The 20,504-nt window shown below is 39.7% G+C and overlaps 1 protein-coding gene across 2 annotated transcripts in view; it reads left to right on the forward strand.

The window, feature by feature from the left end:
* Positions 1 to 11,346: 11,346 nt before the first annotated feature.
* Positions 11,347 to 20,504, forward strand: part of asap2a (ArfGAP with SH3 domain, ankyrin repeat and PH domain 2a) — a 57,073-nt gene continuing 47,915 nt past the window's right edge. For both annotated transcript variants that reach the window (XM_065966104.1, XM_065966105.1), the window contains exon 1: positions 11,347 to 11,946. In XM_065966104.1, coding sequence (XP_065822176.1) covers positions 11,821 to 11,946 — 126 coding nt within the window. In that variant the 5' untranslated portion in view covers positions 11,347 to 11,820. The remainder of the gene's footprint in view (positions 11,947 to 20,504) is intronic.

Consider the following 20,504-nt stretch of genomic DNA (forward strand, 5'->3'; position numbering starts at 1 on the left):
AACACCACGACGAGATGTTTCACTGCAAGCTCACTTTCTCTTTCGCCCGACGCCCGTTCGAGAACGTGCACCACAGTTCAAGACGACGTAATCTTAGTTAGAAATCGACGTGAACGCCTCACATTCGGCGTTTTAACTGCTTACATATTTCTATTTGGATTATTATTAAAAAAAATTAAAAAAAATAAAAAGGTTACGTTTGAGGTGTTAGACAGCCTTCCATCGTGGCCGAAACCAAAATGTGTCGTTTTCAGAACTGTCTGAAGAACTTACCGGATGTTGTGAGCATGCGTAGTAAGGCCTAGTATCAAAAACAGATTTTCTTAGCGGCTGAAACAAAACAAACAACATATTTACCAAACATTTCGTTGTTATTGCTTATCTCCCCCTTGTCCACGCTTTTTATTTTTAATATTTCACTATTTTAACGTTTACCGCGTAGTAGGCAGTGGTTACAAAAACTGATAAACCCGGAGGTGAAATATCTTGACCAGCAGTAGGCCTGTATCTTTGTCGACAACAAAAAATGGTGTTAATGTGGGTGGAGAGATGGCAAACTCTCTGCATAACTGTCTATATTGACCTATCGTATGGAAGATAGGTAACCCAACAGCCAATCCCAATTTGTACATGAGAGACGAAGTCTTGATTTACAGTTTAGAAAGCAAATTGAATTTGAACTGAACAGCCTTGCTCGTGGTCCCTACCCCTCCCACATTTAGAGCTTTCCACACATGGAGGCGAAAAGTGTGACGTAAGGGGCATTTGGGGCAGGTTTGTGTAGGGAAAAAAAAGCATCTATAAAGAAACCAGTGGTTGTTAAAAGTGAACAGAAAGTCCTGCATTTGCACTAGCTGCACTGTTCTTTTTTTAAATTGCAGTATTAAAGTTGCATCATTAAACAGAAAAGCAGATATTCGTCAATGGAGATCATACTTATGCACATTTTTAAAATTTGACAATGTGTTAAAACGTTTCTGTCCATAAAAATACATATTTTTGGTTCTTCACAATACACGCATTTTGCCAATGGACAATAGGGCATCAGTGTTGCATGTTTTTATTTACATCAGCTCAACAATTGAATGATAGCTTTATTTGTTACTGTGCATTGTGTTGCTTCTAAGCTATAGAAAGCAAAGAGAATCATTAGAATATGGGGTAGTAAGATACCTGCACTATATCATACTGAATGGAGTGCATACACTGCATAATGATGTTATATATGCAATAAAAACACAAATCTTACAGTACATTTCGAGAAGTTTTCATTTTTTTTAAAATACATAGTTTTCATAGGCTGCTTGTTGCCCGAGTGGTTATACACTAACCTCTGGAAGTCAGCTGAATTTTTTACTTTCACTGTCTATCAGCACCACCCAGTGGTTCCAGAAGTTATCTTCTGTCCTAAAACCCTTATATTTCATTTGGCATATACAAACATTATATTTTTTTTGCAGTAGGCCAATTTTAAAATCCAATTTTTGCAGGATTTCTTTTCTTTACAATTATCTTTATATTTAGATATTCTCCATAAACGCCACATTATTCTTCTAAAGTTGGAATGATCCTTTTTTTTTTTTTTACAGCCTCTAGTTGTTTTATTTAAAGAAAGTCTGCAATGAGACAAAGTAACCAATAGAGGGAAGCATTTACACACCAATGACGTCTAAGTTTGCAACCTTTCACTTTCATTGATGTCGAGCAGGGAGTTTAGGAATAAAGTAAATTGTTTAGCTAAATCTTGTGCCGTCCTTTAAAGTCTTTATAAAGACCACAAAGTAAACATCATAATATGAATGGTTTAAGAAACTCTGTCACAAAACATTTGATAGAAACAAACACACATGTATTTCCATATTCATAAAGGACAATGCAGATACATTTCTTTTTACCTTATATATCATACACTAACATGCAAACAACAAGGTTGCAGACTTTCCTCATACTCATTTATAAAATACATTTCAACTATATGCATTGAATTTTTGAGCTGTATACAATCTCCAATGACCACCTGCAGAGTGGAGGGAGAGGGAGAGGGAGAATGAAGCACAGAGGCAGTGATGCACTTACAAGGAAAGACCTTCAGGTGCCCTAGAGGACAGGTTTCACTTTTTACGACTTTTTATTTTAAGTGTGGGGAGGAAGCAGAGAAATGAAGAGGAAGTGGCGCTCCATCACATGATCAATGAGCGGAACTATCTGGATCATCACATGAGGGACAGCGAGGCAGGCTATCACATAGCTTAGGCTGAGGGAAAGTCAGTCTTTGACATCTGGCTGATGTATAGATTAAGCCTTACAATAAAATTACAATTAACTTGTAAAAAAAAAAAAAAATCAGTCAATACATCATTGCTGTCAATTAGCAAGAATGGAAAAAGCCTAAGGCGACAGAGGACTGTGAAGGATTTAAATAGTTTGTGTTTTAAATCAAAATGGTTTTAGTGTCTCTTAGGCGTTGCCTTGTCAATGATGTTTTCTCATAGCCAACATGTGCTTCATGTAGCAGCACTGTTTTTGGTTTCCTTCACTAGCATACATGTGTGCTTGCAGTCCTAGTTGTGAAAGAACTCATAAGCATCAACACTCTGTATGAACCTTGTGCATTTTTGCGACTTTCACATGGTCAGGCTGTATGTGGAAGAATGACTCAGCACTTCTTGACAGTATGTAAGTGTGGGTCTGCCTGCAAGGGGTAACCTTATTGAATTATTTAACAATCACTGCTGCATTTTTTTTTTTTGAGAGTGAACATCATACTGACTGCAAAAGGATTCCGTAAAATGTTAAAGAAATGCTGGCAGAGGAAAAGTTTCTTACATAAGCACATTTGAGAGTGCAGTGCAAATGTGACATAGAATAATAACTTGTCATCTCTACTGATAAACTGCTTATAGGTTCCTCTTAATTTAAAGTATGTTAAGTGGGGTTTTTTTGTAGGCTATATATGTTCTTTCAAAGCACCTCTTGAAGTCCCATCTCTCTCTCTCCCTCATTAGTATGCTCTCGAACACTCAGCCTGCTCTTCATGTACTACAGCTCTTACATAATCACCATTAATAATTCATAAACACCCATGAAATGAAATAACACACGAAAAGAAAGAGAGTACAACATTAAGACAGCGAGACGGACAGAGCCTCATCGCATTCATGTCACTCCGTTCGACTGCACTTTTGTTCTTCTTCAGTGACATCCAATTAAACCCACAATCAGGAAAAAGAGACACAGTTCGTTAAGTTAGCATCGCCATGGCAACCCCATCCTCATTCTCTGTCTCCTCTCTCACAGACTGATACTCCACTCAGAGGGAGGTGAGAAAGAGCAGGGCAGACAAAGCATCTCCTAATCTAGTTCAAAGACTGAAGCAGCATGTGAATGGTTGATGACTTAACCGGAGGTTCCCACTCATTTTCTAATGAAGTGGATGCAGATGTGATAACTTTGCATTCAGTATTTTCTCATCCATCATGGTGTAACTGACATTTGTTTACTGCCTAAGCTGTTGTGGTGACAGAGTCCATAAGCTCCTTATATAGTCAGAAGTTCATGTTTTGCACTCCGCTTGCTCCTTCCCGGATGTGCAGTCTTTTCTTTTTACAGATTGGACAGAAAATGTCTTTGTGTTCGGGGGTCAGGCCAGAGTTTCCCCAATGGATGAGGCTTCTTGAAATAGAAGTCCAGAGAGAGAGAGAGAGAGAGAGAGAGAGAGAGACTTGCACTGTTTATTTGCCACTACTGACCTCGGTGTCCAAGAATCATCCCCTTCTCTTCCTCTCTGTCCTGTTTTAGCAAAGCTTGCAGACAACGAAAGCTTAACTATCCTGTGTCAAACAGTTGAATGGTTCTGCAATCCCAGTGGGAATTGGAGAACATTATCATCATCGCTCAAAATAGTCAGACAGCAGGAGTAACTGAGCTGTTGCTTAAGGCCGAGGCAATGTATTTTCTCCATCAATAAGCAGTAAGTTACCAAATCAATATGCACATGCTCCCTGACAAATTCCTATAGGTTTAGGATGCTGGGAATATCTAGGTAGAAATATACTTGTTTTCCTCTCCATAAATAATAAATGAGGCACTGCAGGTACCCTGGTCAGTGTTTCCTGTTCATTTTACCAAAGCATAAAGAAGAAACAGCCTCCATCAGATACATGCTAGACTGCTCCTGTAGGTGCACACACTCATCCTTTCATTAAAACATTCAGAAAGTGTATAATCAGATCTGTAACCTGTCTATTTCAGTGTTAAGAGCATGCTATCTCTCAGTTTATTGTTTGACACAGTTCACTGAAAGGTGGGGCAATTAATCATTCTCCTCTGACCTTATATATTTCTATTTTGGTTGTTTTTTTACATTATATGGTCTCTACCCACCTCTCTTAACTGACAGAAACTATATGTTTGCCTTTTTCTTATCTTGCTTAAGAAGAATATTTCCCAAGGTCAAAAAAGGGTTTATAATACCAAACAGGTTTTAGAAACATGTCCTAACATGGTTTGAAGCTATATTTAATTCAGCTTTTCAATAGAATTTTAGTGTTTTATTTTTCAAAAGTTCAGTATTCAAAACACAAAATACACGAAAACATTTTTGCATTGTAGACAACAGAATCTGTGACAATCACTTTATTGTGAGTGCACTGAAGTTCGACAGCTTTGCACAAGCCAATGCAGCATGCAAAGTGGAAGCACAATAGAGGCTTCAGAGGAAGGAGAGAAAGGGAGTGTTAAGCGAGGGAGTGTAGCAGAATTTAAGGAGGCCTGTATAAGTTCACAGGTTTCTTGTCATCTTAAAATGTATATGATAAAGGTATTTTCATGGATAATCAAAGGGATGGGGACTTGTTGCCAAATGGGATAAAATAGCGTAGAACTTTATTTATTAGTGGTTTTTTAGGTTGAAGAAACAGTTTTGGAAAATATGTTTATTTGATTAGAATCAAAGGTTTGATTAGATGGCTAATACCTTTCTAATGTGTGCGTGATTTGTATTAAACCCTCATAAGCAGCCAGTAGGCTTAGCTTAGCAAAAAGAATGGAGAAACAACTAACCTTGCTCTGCATATAAGCATCTTGAAAGAAAAAAAGAAAACGATATGTGTCAGCATATTTCTGAAAAGTGTTTTCCATAATGTTAAACTATTCCAACAACAGCTCCAGTTTTCATTTCTGCTGGTTCCAAAAAAAGGTCAACAAATGAATGAATGAATGATGGAGAAACCGCTTCTGTTCAAGGTCACTTTAAGCAATAAATTCTACCAGCCAACGATGCTTGAGTTTATCATCGCAGTTTAGCTTTTGTCAGTCAAATAGCTTAATCCTTTGGCTGACATGATATTGTGAATTACATGTTATTTTACTTAATAACCAAATTATATGTGTTTTATACGCTCCCAGTGGCTTGAGTGTTAATCAGATACAGATATGACATGTTCATTTTCTGACTTTTATTCATTCTGCACACTTTTTCTTTTCTTTTTTTTAAATGTTTTTTCTGTTGTACTTTTTGCTGCACGCTGCATTACTGATGTTTCATGATTAGCTTTTCCATATGGCTAAAATTCTCTGGACAGCAAGATGGATGAACATGATGGATTTGAAAGCTCCACTCTGCGTACAGTCTGTCTGAACGTTTCCCTGTGGGAGGAGCAGATACAATCATCGACTTACATGGAATGAACTCCCTTCTCCTCCATTAGCATTCCAAAGGGAAAACCAACACATTCACTCCACACATGATGCTTGTTCCTCTTTAGTCTTTCATATTGTGTCGTCTCTTTGAACCAACTAGGGCTTTACGTTGATATGAATAAAGGGACACAAGATTATGAAGGTAATCATCTAATTGAGGGAATATAAAGCAGAATGTAAACACCCTTGAGGCACACAATCTCACCCTCTATATCCATTATGATCCAATCATTCCACAGCGTTACATTAAATGCATGAGCCAGGCTTTAAACATGTCTGTTGTGGTGTCAGAAACAGATGTAACACTGATAAGAAATTTGCACTGTAATGGTAGTCGCACAGGTAGTACAGACTGTAAATGAGGCTGATTCATTCAGAAGCTACAGTACAGTTAATTGAGATGAGATGAGATGAGATGAGATTCAACTTTATTGTCATTACACATATACAAGTATAGAGTAACGAAATGAGGTTTGGCATCTCACCAGAAGTGCAAATAAGCAGAAAGTGCAAGAGTCTGTGCTATGTACAGTAATTACAAAATTTACAGATGTAGACTAAAAAAAGTGAATTATTAGGTATATCTGGATGGCTGGATTAATGGGATGCTATAAATATAAATAAATGCTATAAATACAAGTGTATTCTTAGGATTATAATATACAATATAATATACAGATTAAGGTGCAGTGAGCACCTTAGCACCTAGCATGCTATACTAGTTTACAGATAATATAAAGAATATGGACATATTGTACAGGTCGATAACTTATTGAGGTGATATGAACATACTATAATACAATAATACAGGTGGATGAGAGATGTGTGTGTGTGACCAGGAGGAGTCACACACACATTCTTCATCATTAATGCATTCTTAATTCTTCATCCTATAGATTAAATTGAATTATTGTGGGAGCTGAAGAGATTCACCCAGCAGTGACGTCTGTTCTGTCAACTGGTTGCAGCTACTAAAAATGGGGGGGTGGGTGGGGGGGTGGGGGGGGTTCTACATGACATGACTCACAGGAGAAACAATGTCACGACTGTAGTCTCACTCTTATCACTTTTTACTCCAATAATCCCTTGATCCAGTGGAACGGCACTGTGTTCACTATGACTGTGGAGCTGAAATGAAGATGAGGAATAAATATTTAATTGTGCACATTGACACGATGATGCTGTGATAAAGGAGTAGCTTTGCATGGTCAGTTCTCATTGAAATACCTGCATTGACCTTGTGACCTTGAAGCTGATCGTGTACAGGATGCTGTGCGAGACTTACTTAAATTTGGCACATACACGTTCAGCTGTTTATTCTGCATGGTTTTCACCGCCACCTTGCACTCGATGCACTAAGTTTTTACAGACAAAGGCATGTGCTCTCATAAGTATTATTAAAATCAAAATTGAATTTCCTCCGTTTATAATGACTTTACTTGCAACACACAGGGAAAGAATTGGTAACGTTTCAAAGATCATAATCAAGTGTTTGTGTTTTGTCCTGCGGTTTAACAAATTAATATCCTGTGGTTTGCATATCTCGCAGGCCAGAGGAGATAATAAGCAACACTACAGAGAGGGAGAACTCACAGCCTCTCTTTTATTAGGAGATGTTGAAAGCACACTAAAGGTGCCCTCATCCTTTCTCAAGAGAACCTAGATAAATGAGATGACATAAAAACAGTAAAATAACATTGGAACAATCTTCTTTGCAGTATGCAAGATAAAATGTGTTATTCTTGCCACAGTATGTGGAGAATTTTAAGGCTCTTTCGTGGAAGTGAAATCTCCAGTTATGGTTACTAGGGAAACCAAGAGAGGATGGGACAGGTTGATGTGCAGCCTGCAAGGATATAATGAAGTACTGTGACATTGAATATGCTCGGGCTCATGGTGCCAACTCCTTTGAGGACTAATAATTACTGTAAAAGCCACTTGCTCCTAATGATGATAGTGAAGCAGCTGTGTCCCTCTACCAGCTCTGTGCAATCATCACTCACGTGTATGTTGGGTGGGGTGGGGGCTAGAAATGTCAAGCAGTTATTCAACAGGGCAGTTCCTGGGTGTCCTTCAGGGTGGCAAGGTTAGAGGAAAATTATGATCCAGTTATCCATGGCTATTGAATGTAGCTCTTTTGTTCCGTTAAGCAAGGGTTTTTAATTACTTGATGGTTAAGTTAAAGTATGTACGTTATTCTTTTTAAAGGAGGAAACACAATCAATCAAACATTGCTGAGCAGGTCATATATTATGGTCATCCACAGGATTTTTAATCTCCACCAGCTAATTGAATTTCCATTGTTCACTGAACAATGTGAAATGACACGCATTGCTGACCTCTGACCCGACTGTTTTCACCTGGTCTGAAGAGTATGTATATTAGTCAGTAAGTGATTAACCTATTCACCAATTTTCACAGTAATGTGTTTTACTACAGTAGGTTTCAGAATGGCAAAAAAAATATGTTTTTCATTTCATTTCTCTACAGTCTCAAAGTAGATGCTAATCAGATGATCTATAATGGAATACTAAGTCTTGTGTTACTATTGATGGTAAGCTAATTAACCGGACATGCTAACATTTGCAATTATCGGGGTATCACACTTCTCAGCCTCCCGAGGAAAGTTCATGGCAGGGTGCTGGAAAGGAGGCTCCGGCCGATTATCGAACCCCGAATACAGGAGCAAGAATGTGGATTCCGTCCTGGCCGTGGGACAGTGGACCAGCCCTTTGGGGGGGGGGGGGGGGCATGGGAGTATACTCATCCGGTCTACATGTGTTTTGTAGACCTGGACAAGTCCTATGATTGTGTCACTCGGGGGGTCATGTGGGGGGGTACTGTAGGAGTATGGGGTCCCAGGGAACCATTGTGTCCCTGAATGACTAAAGTGAGAGCTGTGTCTGCCTTCTCTGCACAAAGTCAGACACGTTCCCTGTGAATGTTTAGCCTCCGCCAGGGCTGTCCCTTTTCTCCTTTTGGGGACAGAATCTCAACGCGCAGCCGGGGGCAGGAGTTTCATCTCTGCTCTTTGAAGATGATGTTGTTCTAATGGCATCTTAAGGCTGGGACCTCTATTAGCCATATTCTGTGTGCATCGCCTGGTTGCTTTGAGTTTCAATTTCCCATCATCCCACTGCTTATTTTAAAGAAAAGTAAACACATGGATTTAGTCTATTTAGTCTCGTAGCTCACTAAATCCCTTAAGGATGTTCAGATTCAGACGCCGTGACCACTGCAGGGTCAACAACTATCACTTGTTCAAAGCTGCAAGTTGTTTGCATGCAAACAAGGTCTGTATTGAGGAAAGCACTGCTGCTGAATAAGGCTTGTGTTCACTTTGTGGAGCGGCGGAAAGCTTCTGCTTAGGCACCTTTTCTTTTAGGAGAGCTGCAGGAGAAGCAACTAAGTATGTCGAAATCAAAATTTGTGAGGCTTTGATGATTACGAAATACAATAAAAGTAGAGCATGGTCAATATATGAAAGGCTAGATTCATGACACTTTTTACAATCCAGTTGTTAGTCCTGCTTGTGCTTGTCCAGATTCAATAAATTATGAAACATTATGCTTTTTATGTTTCCATTGAGTTAAAGGGGAAATACCCTCCTGCGCTAACAGTTGGGCCAGTTTGGGGTTGGTTTGGTCTTTAAGGATAAAACCTGTATTGAGTAAGACAGATGGTACTGGACATACAGTAGAGCAGAGTAGCACAGAGGAGGGCTGGTGGTGTTTAGTTGTACTGACCTCACTGACTGAGCCGCTCTGTCTCTGGATAGCAGATGTTCGCTGGGAGTGTGTGTGTCTTTATTTCATAAGGGAGTTGAGGCCTGAGTAGCCGGTCAGGGTCAGCCTGGGTTTTAAGCTCTTCATTAAGCAGCTTGCCAGGAGACGCTGCAGAGCTAAAAGAATGTGTGAACACTGCACAGTTTGTGATTTAAAGGCTGCCCAGGGTTTTTGCCTCGGCCGCTGTGATACTATTTATACCGGTAACTGTCCTGTTGGGGCTGAATGAGCCGGGAAACATCAGCAGATTTTTCATCCCAAAGCCCCAAAACAACTGCAAGCACTCTGGAATCAGAGGCTGTTGTTTTTTTTCCAAGTTCCCGTTCACAAAAATTCAAGCATGAGAAAAAAGTTTATACAAGTCTCAGACGGCACCCTAATGAATAATGTTTTCTTTTCTCCTGCAATTTTCCCAGCAGGATTTTAGGAGGATGAAAGTATTCTTTTAATCATATTTCTTCTGAAAATCAACATGCCTCTACTATATGTGTCTACTTTAATGTAAACTCTGGATGTTGGACGATGGTGTTTCACTCTTCATTACTGGTGTAGTTTGTCTTTTTATCTGATACGTTGTTATGTCAAAATATCAGTGCTCATTACTTGCATCTGTGCTGATCCTGCAAAATCCTGTCTCTATCCTTTCTTCATCAGCTGTTTCACAACACATATCTTGAGTTAATTCACTTTACAAGACAGAGCGTTACATTGCATATAGGCCTGGTGCTGTACAGTGGACTATGGTTTATGCCGAGGCAGTTTCTGTTTTATTTTTGTTTTATCATTTCACTCTTTTCCTAAACAGCTTAGGTGATGACTGAAATCTTGAATGTTTGGATTATACAGAAACAGTGGGCAATTTCGAATTTCAATTAGGCCTTTAACTAAATCAGAATTTAGATAGATGTTTTTAGACTTGTGTAAATAAGTGTGATGAAAGATACAACTGAAAACTCAAAGTACTTGGTCTTTTTCGATTCACTGATTCTTTTTTTTTTTTTTAATTTTAAAAATCCAAAACATCTATTGTTTTTGTTCCAAATGTTTTATCCTACGATGACTTTACTGATGTCATTTTTGACATTTTGTCAGAAATGAAAGGATTTAAAGGATTGAAGTTAAGGGTCATTTTCAAAACTAATCATTCTAAGCAAAGCTTTAAGTGGTTATTTGGTTATTTCCATCCAAACGTTTTGGAAGAAAATACATTAGAAAGTTTAGCCTAACACAGTTCAACTATAAAATTGCATCAGTAAACACAGTAGTGAACTTCTCCCATCTCCAACGAAAGGAACGACAAGTGGCGCTATATATTCAAGATGCTGCATTTACGTGCCCTCGGAAATATTTCACTACTAACAAACATCTGCCGCACTGGAGTATTCAACTAATACATGTCAAATGTCTTCAATATGTTTACAAGTGTTGCCTTTCTTTTTATTGATTGTAATATTTCTTTGATCTTAAAAACAAGGGGCAAACTGACTCACTTTTTTGATTCTACAGCTAAAACTGCGGTTACTTCACTTCACTGACAATGTTTGTAAACGCCATTTGGTAGTCTACTTTTACAGCATCATATATTTGAAGATATGTTTGTTTTTGGAAATTAAACACATGATATATCCTATACTGAATAAGTTCTAAATATACTGCTACTTCACTTGACTGGTAAGGGAGATGAGGACTTAGAGCACACCGCATACAATCACAACACGTTGAGTTTCCGAGGTGCATTTGAAGGCAGCAGTTCACGCCTTCCATTAATCCTGATTGGCTCTCAAGTACCAGCTGGTGTTCCCCATTGGCTAATGCGCGTCCGTTGAATCCCCTCCTCTACCTTTTGTCAATTTCTTGCGCTCCCGTTGAAACGCCCGGTTGTTGTTTCCCGTGGCGTGGAGGAAGAAGAAGAAGAAGAAGAAGAAGAAGAAGTTGTTCAACCCGCTCGGTCGGAGGATTGGGAACACAGAGAGCCGATAACAGACTCAAAATCGAGGACGCTTTACTCGCACCCGTTACCAGGAGACGACCTGTAAACGTGAATGGAGCCGGAATAGTGGGCTTAAAGCCAGAAAGGATTTAACCTACCCATCACCTTGTTGTTGCTCCGCGCGGCAACTCCTCAAACACCGCGTGCCACACCGCTGTGTGAGGAGTGTACTGGGAGCAAACGAGGGAATGACATAAACACACTCGGAGATGGTTTACTACTGCCCGCAAGCACATTTAGAGACTCTGCTACGGCCGCTCCTGTAATATTTCCAGTGATTAAACTGTACAGTCGAGAATTTGGAGAGCGGAAAAGTGTTTATTTTGAATAGCAAAGGGATTAATTATGCCGGACCAAATCACAGTGTCAGAGTTTGTTGCAGAGACGAATGAAGATTATAAATCTCCAACTGCCTCTAACTTCACTACCAGGATGTCCCACTGCAGGAACACAGTGACTGCTCTGGAGGAGGTGAGTGACTCTGGTGGGACTGGGGTTGTCATCACAAACACAAGTAGAAGCAAAAACTATAACTGTTCTTTGTGATATCTCATTGATGTCCCCATTTCTAAACATAGAGATGGCTTTGTTCAAGAGAAACCACCTTCCTACTGCAGCTCTATTCATCCTTTCATGTTTAATATTCATTTCTAACAAGATCAGCTTTTGATGAATAAGGTTTTTACTACTGTCATAGGTCTATACTGCGCCACTATAAAGTGGTTGTAATTGGGAAGTTGAATTTATTCTGTCCCCCTAAACTATCAGCTTACCCTGCAAGAGCGGAGGAAATCTTGGGAGGAGCAAGAGAAGAGGGATCCTTCATCCACTTCTGAGTAATTTGCAAGAATTGTTGGAACCAAAACAAAAGAAACTCTTAAAAAAACTTAAAGACCGCATAGATGTAGGAGTCGAAACTTTGACAGTGGATGATGTGAAGAAGGGACAGTAATCAAATCCATCAGACATTTTAATTCAAGTTTTTCCAATTTTATTTACATAGCATTTTTTGAAAGTGTTTTTTGAGCATTACATTGACAGAGCGAAGAATCGTCTGCGCACAGAGAACACTTTGTGTTCTTCCTTTGCAGGTCATCAGGAGGAAGGACACTTCCGCTTTGTTCCCTGACAGCCCCACACCACCTCCCTCCCTCTCTTGTTATAGTTTCCCTACTTTGTGTGCTGAATGGCAGAGCCTCGCCCTGCCTGATGGTAAAAATAGAATTTCCCACATGAGCAGCTTGGTGTATTATGTGTGTTAGTGTGTCTCTGCCCTCCAAGTTTGGGTACACTTGCAGATGTTGGATGATGTAAGGACATGCTTTATGCATAGCTTAAAGTTGTCATCAAAAAATGAGCCATGACTCGCAGATATGCCCTTTTTTTATGTTGTGAAAACAGACGTCTCAGCCCGTTATATATGTGCAGAACAGAGTTCAATAATTTGCGTTTTATGTCAGCTTTACCCCTGCTTTGTTTTTAAGCTGTGTTTGTGAATGACTTATCCAGGCAGCCAGACATACACCTGCTCAGGCTGACAGGTGCTGCAACAGGGAGTCAGACACCTTGTCATGGTCTGTTGCACTGAACCCTCTGCAGCTGTTGGATATAAAACAGCAATTAGTCCACTGTTTTTAGTTAAAAGCTAAACATTGTGTGGACTTTAGTCATTTTAAATTGTACATTTACACAAATCTGTAGCCAATCAGCTATATTAGCCCTGTAATGTTGAACTGAGATTCAAACTCAGCGTTTTCCTTTCAGACACAAAGTGCTGTTGAAGCTTCTGAATAGTTGTAACAGGAACGTGGAGTAGTGCGTTGTTGTTGTTTCTCATTGACCTCCCCACGCTTAGGCTCCGGAAACACAAGGCCTTTTTATTGTTGGGCCAACAGGACCCCGCGCTCACTTTGGTCTGTTTGACCAATTAAACACAGTCGTGGACAGGGAACACTTCCACTTATTGTCTGCCCGCCTGCCTGGAATCTCAAACACAAGCACGCAAACAGAAAACACACTGACAAGGCATCCAAAAGTAACTTGTGTTGTAAATTAAAAAATCAGCTCTCTTTTTTTCTGGTTTGAGTTTTTCCAGGGAAAAAACTCCATCACTGATGATTCCTTCACCCTTGAGAATGATAATACAGCTGCATATCAGATGTTACTGTTTTCAGCATTGAGCTGATTAACAAAAAAAAACAAACATGCTGATTCTGACCTCTAAATCTGCAGTTTGTTGTATAAGCACTCATTTCGTAGCTTTTACCCTTACACTGACAGTTGAGGACAGGCTGATTAGAACAGCACAGTGTTCTGTTATGCTGCAGTTTGGATGCTAACCTTGAGACAATCTCATATGGCCCTAGTGTTGCTTTAGTACATAGCTAGTGTTTAATGCTATTAGTGGAATTAAGGGTTTTTTGATGTGCATATTTTGTTGGAGAGTATGCATTTTACAACCACTTCAAAATGTCAAAGTGAAAAGAAAACACTCTAGTAACAAAGGTCACTACTTATTACTTATCATGTTACTTCAGCATCTTTTGCACTATGCACCACTGCACTGTTCCATGTTTAGTCGTGTAAATATTAGTCTTTTCTTATTATGTTTATTGTTGATACTTAATGTTGTACCTGTACATAAGAGAGCACAGTTCACCAAAGTTAAATTCCTTGTGTGTGTGTAAGCATAGCTGGCCAATAAATCGGATTCTGCATCATTGTATTCTTTAAATACGTGCTCCACTAATTTAGCATTGCCGTCATTTAAGTCAAATACATGAATGAGAGATGAAAAAAAAATAACAAGTGACTCCAATTGATCAGACTCCAGCTATAGAGCTCCAAAACAGTCTTTGCAGTAGTTCTTCTGAAAAGCTATAAACACACTTTGGCTTGTTAAATCAAAGCCTCACATTTCTAGGTCACTAATACCTCCTGTTTGGTTTATTTGTTCTTTATCACCACCAGTTTACTTTAATGTGGGTGTAAGTTATTGACAAGGGAGAAGATTAATTTGTTAGAAGAGCGTTGTGATTAATGTGTAAACCTGTTGTTCCAGATGGCTTAAATACTGCTTTCTGCTCTGTACAAATTACATGGACGTGTTGCTGCTCCTGTGCTCCTAACAGTCTTGTTCTGTGATTCTAAAACTCCTTATTTCCTAATGCAAATTAGTAATATTTTAAGCTTTTTGGAGCGCCTGGAAAAAAAAAACGCCCCAAGTAAGCCATTTATTGGCTAAGCAAGCTATTTCTTTTCTGACATCACTTCGAGTCAATTGTGCCAAGGTGTAATAAAATGAAACTTCTAATAAAATACAATACTCCCACTATGGTGTGCCAATTTCAATGCCATTAATGTACAAAGAATAATAACGTCTATCACACTTCTGATTTTCTACTTGGAATTTAGAGTTATGTGCTTTTTTTTTTTGAATTTCAAGAAGAGAATTTGGTGATGTACATTTTTAGGGTGATTGTCCAATTTGTAGAAAGATTGGCCAAAGTTGCATGGTGGCAAAAAAAAAGGTGTTGTAATTTGTTGAATTTGCATCAATTCATTGAATTGCCAAATCCCAACTTCCTCGAGGGACTTATAAACAGGTGTAAACCTTTAACTGCTCTTTACTTTGCTTTTTTTTTTTAATGGCGTGCCAGGTAGTCCACACGTCATACTAAAAAGGTCCCATTCATGGCACGTATGTTGAATAATAAAAACAGTTGCTGCGTTGTGTCTTAGTAATGTAGTAGACATAAACACAAACAAGTACAAGTCAGTCTACAGAGGATGCTCAAAATTCCATGATCAATCCCAATGTGTCGGGATATTGTCCAGATCTGTTTGTCGATCTTTTAGTCAGGGGTGTCCTCTTCTCCTCAAAAAAACATGTTTCTTCCTCTGGGTTGAACAGACTGTCTCGCCTCAGATGTGTCTTTATAGATTGAGTCTAGGGCTCTGGATTTCTATCTCAAGCTTGCGCTGCTTCAAAAATGCTGATGCTCCTACAGCCTCGTCTTCTTGAGGTACCTGTAAAAGTGACCTTTTTAGATTTTGGTTGTTTTATAGAAAGCTTTTAAACACATTAACGAGAGAGGAGTAGAATCAAGCCAGACATGTTTTACAGAAATGAGTTTCACAAATGTTGTATAATTACTTGTTTCTAAACTGAACAGCATCTGATTCAACCTTAATTACTCAAGTAGTTTTAAACTGCTGGCTATTAAGAGGCCATACAAAGAGCTTACGCGTGTATGTGTGCCTGCATGTTTGTAAAACCAAGGCAATAAAACCTGTTTATCCAGTAAGAGGATGTTGGGATTTGTGTCATGACCCCCCTTTGTGCTCTTTTCTTGCTAACCACTTGTTTGACTTTCCTCTGGCAAGCCCAGACTAAAGGGCTCTGGGATTTGGTTTTCATTGAAACATACTGAATGGCAATTTGTGAATACTCTAGTAAACTGAAAATGCGATGATCCAGTCCTGACAAGCGTGGTTTTGGGACAAGCTTTGAATTGAGTGCATTTAAGTAACCTTGTGTCGCTGTATTCATGGCATTGTAATGGGAGACGTTCTTATTTGTCCCGACTGTAAAATGTGTGACATATGTTAACTAAACAACTTTATTCTGGCCAAATGCATTGTTTACTTTCGTATCATCCCTTTTTCTTGTGAGTTGCCTCATAACAGTGTTTCTGTGTAAAAGAAAAAAAAAAGCATGGCCTCACAAATAACCTCTCAAGAAGCATCAGCCCCGAGGGTTGATCTGACCTTAGTGTTAAGTATTGATCTTGATGAAAACGCCCCAGTGCTTTTGTCTCACACAAGGAAACCTCAGAGGATGTATGCAGGATGTCTGTCTGGCACACTCTATTTTTGTATCTCGGACTTTTTTTTAATGCCCCAGTTCCTGAATACTACTGGGCAAACAGAAAGAGAGTGACTCCTTAAATGATCCAGTCAATAAAGATGTCGTCTTGAATAGTTCTCAAGTTCATGCAGCTGGAATTAAACAGATCAGACTCGTACAGCAGACTGCAAAAGAGTCCCGATTATGAGCGTTTGTAGCTTTAAAACAACCATCACTACATGGTATTCGAAAACATGCCTTTGTTTTGTCTTTGCATATAGTTTCTCAGATAGAGATGCACTGTTTTATTACTCAACAGCTGTTTTTAATTCATAGTTGCTTGATAAGGTAGAGTGCTTGCTTGCTATGCGGTCTTGGACCTGCTCCCTGCTATTGTTTCATGAATACAAATATCTTCTAGTGGACTTAGACCCTCCTTAAACTGTTTTGCACTCACTCTGTACACTTATTAATTGTTCATTTTCACCCAAAAAAGTGTCCATCGCCAACCCCCGTGGGCGGCTGTGGATCAGTTGGTAGAGTCTGACGTTTCTCAACTGGAAAGTTGTGGGTTCGATCCCCTGCTCCTACAGCAAGACTGTCCAAGACACTACACCCCAAATTGCTCCCGCTGCTTTCAATTAATTTTGTAACCCAACTGGCTGCAAGAAATAAAGATTCACATTGTCAGTGAGCACCAAATCACCATAAAAAACATTTTTCAATAACTTCCACCTTATCAGATGTCAATTAATGACATCAGTATTTACAACATTTCATTTCTTGAGGCTATGACTAGTTGGATTCTTAGCTTCCTATTCAAAATTATATTTTGCACATATGGTGGAATTCAATTCTTAAAGCAACTTGATTTTAGTTTGAGCTGTTGTGATCAGATAGCATCCGAACTACCTTGACCCTAAATAACCATCAGCCTAATGAACCAAAAGCCAGTATGCCTAAAAGAGAAAACTTAGCTGCTGCATGCTCTATATCCTCCTTTATCAAGTGCCACAATACATGCCATTCTCCAAGTCTCTTCCTCTGCCCCATCTCCTGCTGTCCAATTTATTCATTCTTTGGCCAATGAATAACAGTTATTTATAGCGCAGTCAGCTTTTCAGGGGCCTTTACTGTTGTCAAGGGGGGTTGAGGGCAACCCAGTCCTGAAGGCTAACATCATTAGTCTTCAGTCTGGCTATTATTTCATCCAACTATGGCATGCCAGTTATGCAGTCCTATGGCATGCTTCCTCGCTGCTTGATTTTCTTTTGAAGGATTATTAAGGAGTACCTCTGGGAATGGCGATGGTATTCACAGCATCCACAGAAAACTTTTGGCACTGGCTGTCCAGGCCACACCAACCATCAGTCTGGTTCTCACAGACTGTTTTTAGCTCCCCTAGATGTGGTGCACAACATGGTAATGAGGCTTGTGAAACACTAAGTCGATGAGCTTTTGAGTGTTAAGAAAACAGTTGAAGAGTGCCTGCTGTGCGCGTCTAAGAACCTCATCTCTTTTATAGCGCCTCTAAGCTTAATCTTAGACCACGGGTTGTTTATGTTCATGCTTTACCTTGTCATGCACCGCTATCTTCTGCTAACATGAGATGCGGTCTTGTGTTTTTTCCCAGCTTTCTCGGTGGCTTCACAGCTCTGCTAATAGCTGATATGTTTACTGCCTCAATTTTTAATGCACAGCAATTTATAGCTGATATGTTTACTGCCACAGGCAAGTATGTTCTTGTAACTCTCAACTTAGTCCCCAAGTTTTGTGTTGATACTGTAGGGGATCCTTCCCCCACTTCAGGCAAGGGTTGGTGGGAACGGCTGCAGCATGGCAGGGGGCAACAGCTGCCCCCTACAACAGGTGGCCAAGAGGAAAGTTTTAACAAGGCTTCAGACAGTGGGATTATCAATGCAGAGACAATCTACATCTAATAGCTTTAGAGACACACGGATGGATCTCCAAGCTGTCACGCACACATGGCCTCTATGGGCAGACTGGCCAGAGTGAGCAGTGCAAAACCCCCTGACACTGTGGTCAGTCTTCAGCGTACTACCAAAGAAGCTTTATATAATTGAAATAGGATTTCTGGCAGGATCACAGCAGTCCTGTCTCCTTGTTTCAGCTTTTGTCTTTGTAAGCTGTCCCCACTGTCCCTTGAGTTTGCCTTTCTGTAACTATGCATGAGAGTAGGCCGAGCCCATTCAGCACAGCAAACTGCATCCATTCTTTAAAGTCCTTTAAAGATAATGTGTTGGTTTAAGGAGAACATTTTACAAGTTCCTTCAATGAAGCAAGTTGGTGTTAGTATTTTGGTCTTAGACAGTCGCAGAATCCTTTGGCTATCATCTGACATATATGCAGTCATGGAAGCAATGGTCAGTTTTTTTTTGGGGGGGGGGGGCTTCTGTTGTAGAAAGCACTTGCGATAAATGACGGTGAGTCATGGCTTCCTTGTCTGTGATCTGAATAGTTAACAGTTCAAGCAGTGTGAAGCAGGAATGGAGTTTAATCGTAGAGAGGTCGTCTACATTTGCATGAAGATACCCATTTATAGAAATTAATAACAAGCTAAGTCATTGTCAGATGAAAGCCCTGTGGCTATCCCACCATTCTATGCCGCAGAAACAAAATCACTCCATTCTTATTATTCTACAAACCATGAATCATTATAGATCAAAATTATGCATATGAGAAACCCATAATCAACAATTTAGGACCACATGAATTTGAGCACTCATATTTCTGAATTCATTGAGTTTCAGCTGTGGATCATAATCCTTAACTGGCTCATAATCCTTTTATATTGGGCCTCCGTTTTTGCGATTGGATGACAGGCTTTTTTTCTTGCCTCCAGCGCTAGTGAGAGAAGGGTCTGTGTTATCATCTGAAGACAGGCTCTGATCCAGCCCTCATGATGCAGCAGCCCTCCCCATGGATCCAACAGGGTCGAATGTCAGGGTCCTATCCCGATCGATTCAAAGTCACAATCTCCCTCATTCCCTGATGGGATTTCACTGTTTTGATGTAATTTGATTTTTCTCACTCTGGCACACCACCTATCCTTATTGAGCGCGGATGGTGGGATATTGGATTGATGTGATTGGCCTTTGTCAGTTTTGGTTATGGAGGTTGTGGTAAAAAAAAAAAAATGCCCTAGAAACTCTGTCCAGTATTTTGTAGGGGGATAGAGGTCGAAAGGGCAAAAGGGGTAAATGGGAACTTAAAGCTCACCTCATTCATCAGTGTCCTGGCCTAGATTGTCTGAGACGGCTCCTGTGGACGGCTTTTGTTCCCTGACAGCCCTTGCCTCTTTATTAATGAAGTCCGCCATTGATTTGTAGTCGTGACCACTTGGCTCTGCTTGGGGCCAAGGTTGGGTTAGGAGGGGTGAATCCTCACAGTTGTGTTATCCTGCTGTCACCTTCTCTTTTGGGGAAAAGTTTTAACATGAACCCTTTGGAGGCTCTCAATGGAGTGTGCATCATTTTTTTTCTAAATTGGTTTCAAACTAGGTTAGCTGTGCTTTTATGATTCTACAGGAAGATTGTTGTTAATAAGGTCATTTGCATTGTCATTTCTAAAAACATTTTTTAACCACTTTATATCCTCAAATAACCTGGTAATCTCAGATCACATCTGTGGGTTACACAATATGAAGTATCTTTAGAGTTGTGACAAAATACTTCCTAATTGCAAGCAAAACATGCTCATTTGTTCCTCATGCAAGTTTCATTTGATGGAACTCTTCACAAAGTTCTCACGAATTCTCAGACCAGTCTGATTATCTTGATTGATGGACTATGCCAAGGTAAACTCTTAACTTCTTACGTCGTCTGTGGAGTCCAAAATAACTTATTTGTAATGACAGCCTTTTTTTTTTGTTAAACTGAAGTGTTACCTGCAGCAGTCATGCTTTCTGCAGTGTTTTACTGCTAAAGTTTTTGGGGAAAAGGAGGTAATTTCCTTCCTTCTCTCTCAGACATCATCTCCCAAACTAGAACTGTGCAGTAACTGTCCAGGACTTTGCTTCTGGCCCTTAAACACCCTGGAGTTGACACATACGTATAAGGAAAAAGAGCCAAAGAGAAACTCCAAGATGAAGTCAGAGGAGTTTATTTTCTCCTCAAAGTGCTGCACATTTGGTCCCTATTTCCCAGCTCCTCCTTCCAAC

This window comes from Labrus bergylta, chromosome 18 (genome assembly GCF_963930695.1).
Source record: "Labrus bergylta chromosome 18, fLabBer1.1, whole genome shotgun sequence".
Classification (NCBI taxonomy): domain Eukaryota; kingdom Metazoa; phylum Chordata; class Actinopteri; order Labriformes; family Labridae; genus Labrus; species Labrus bergylta.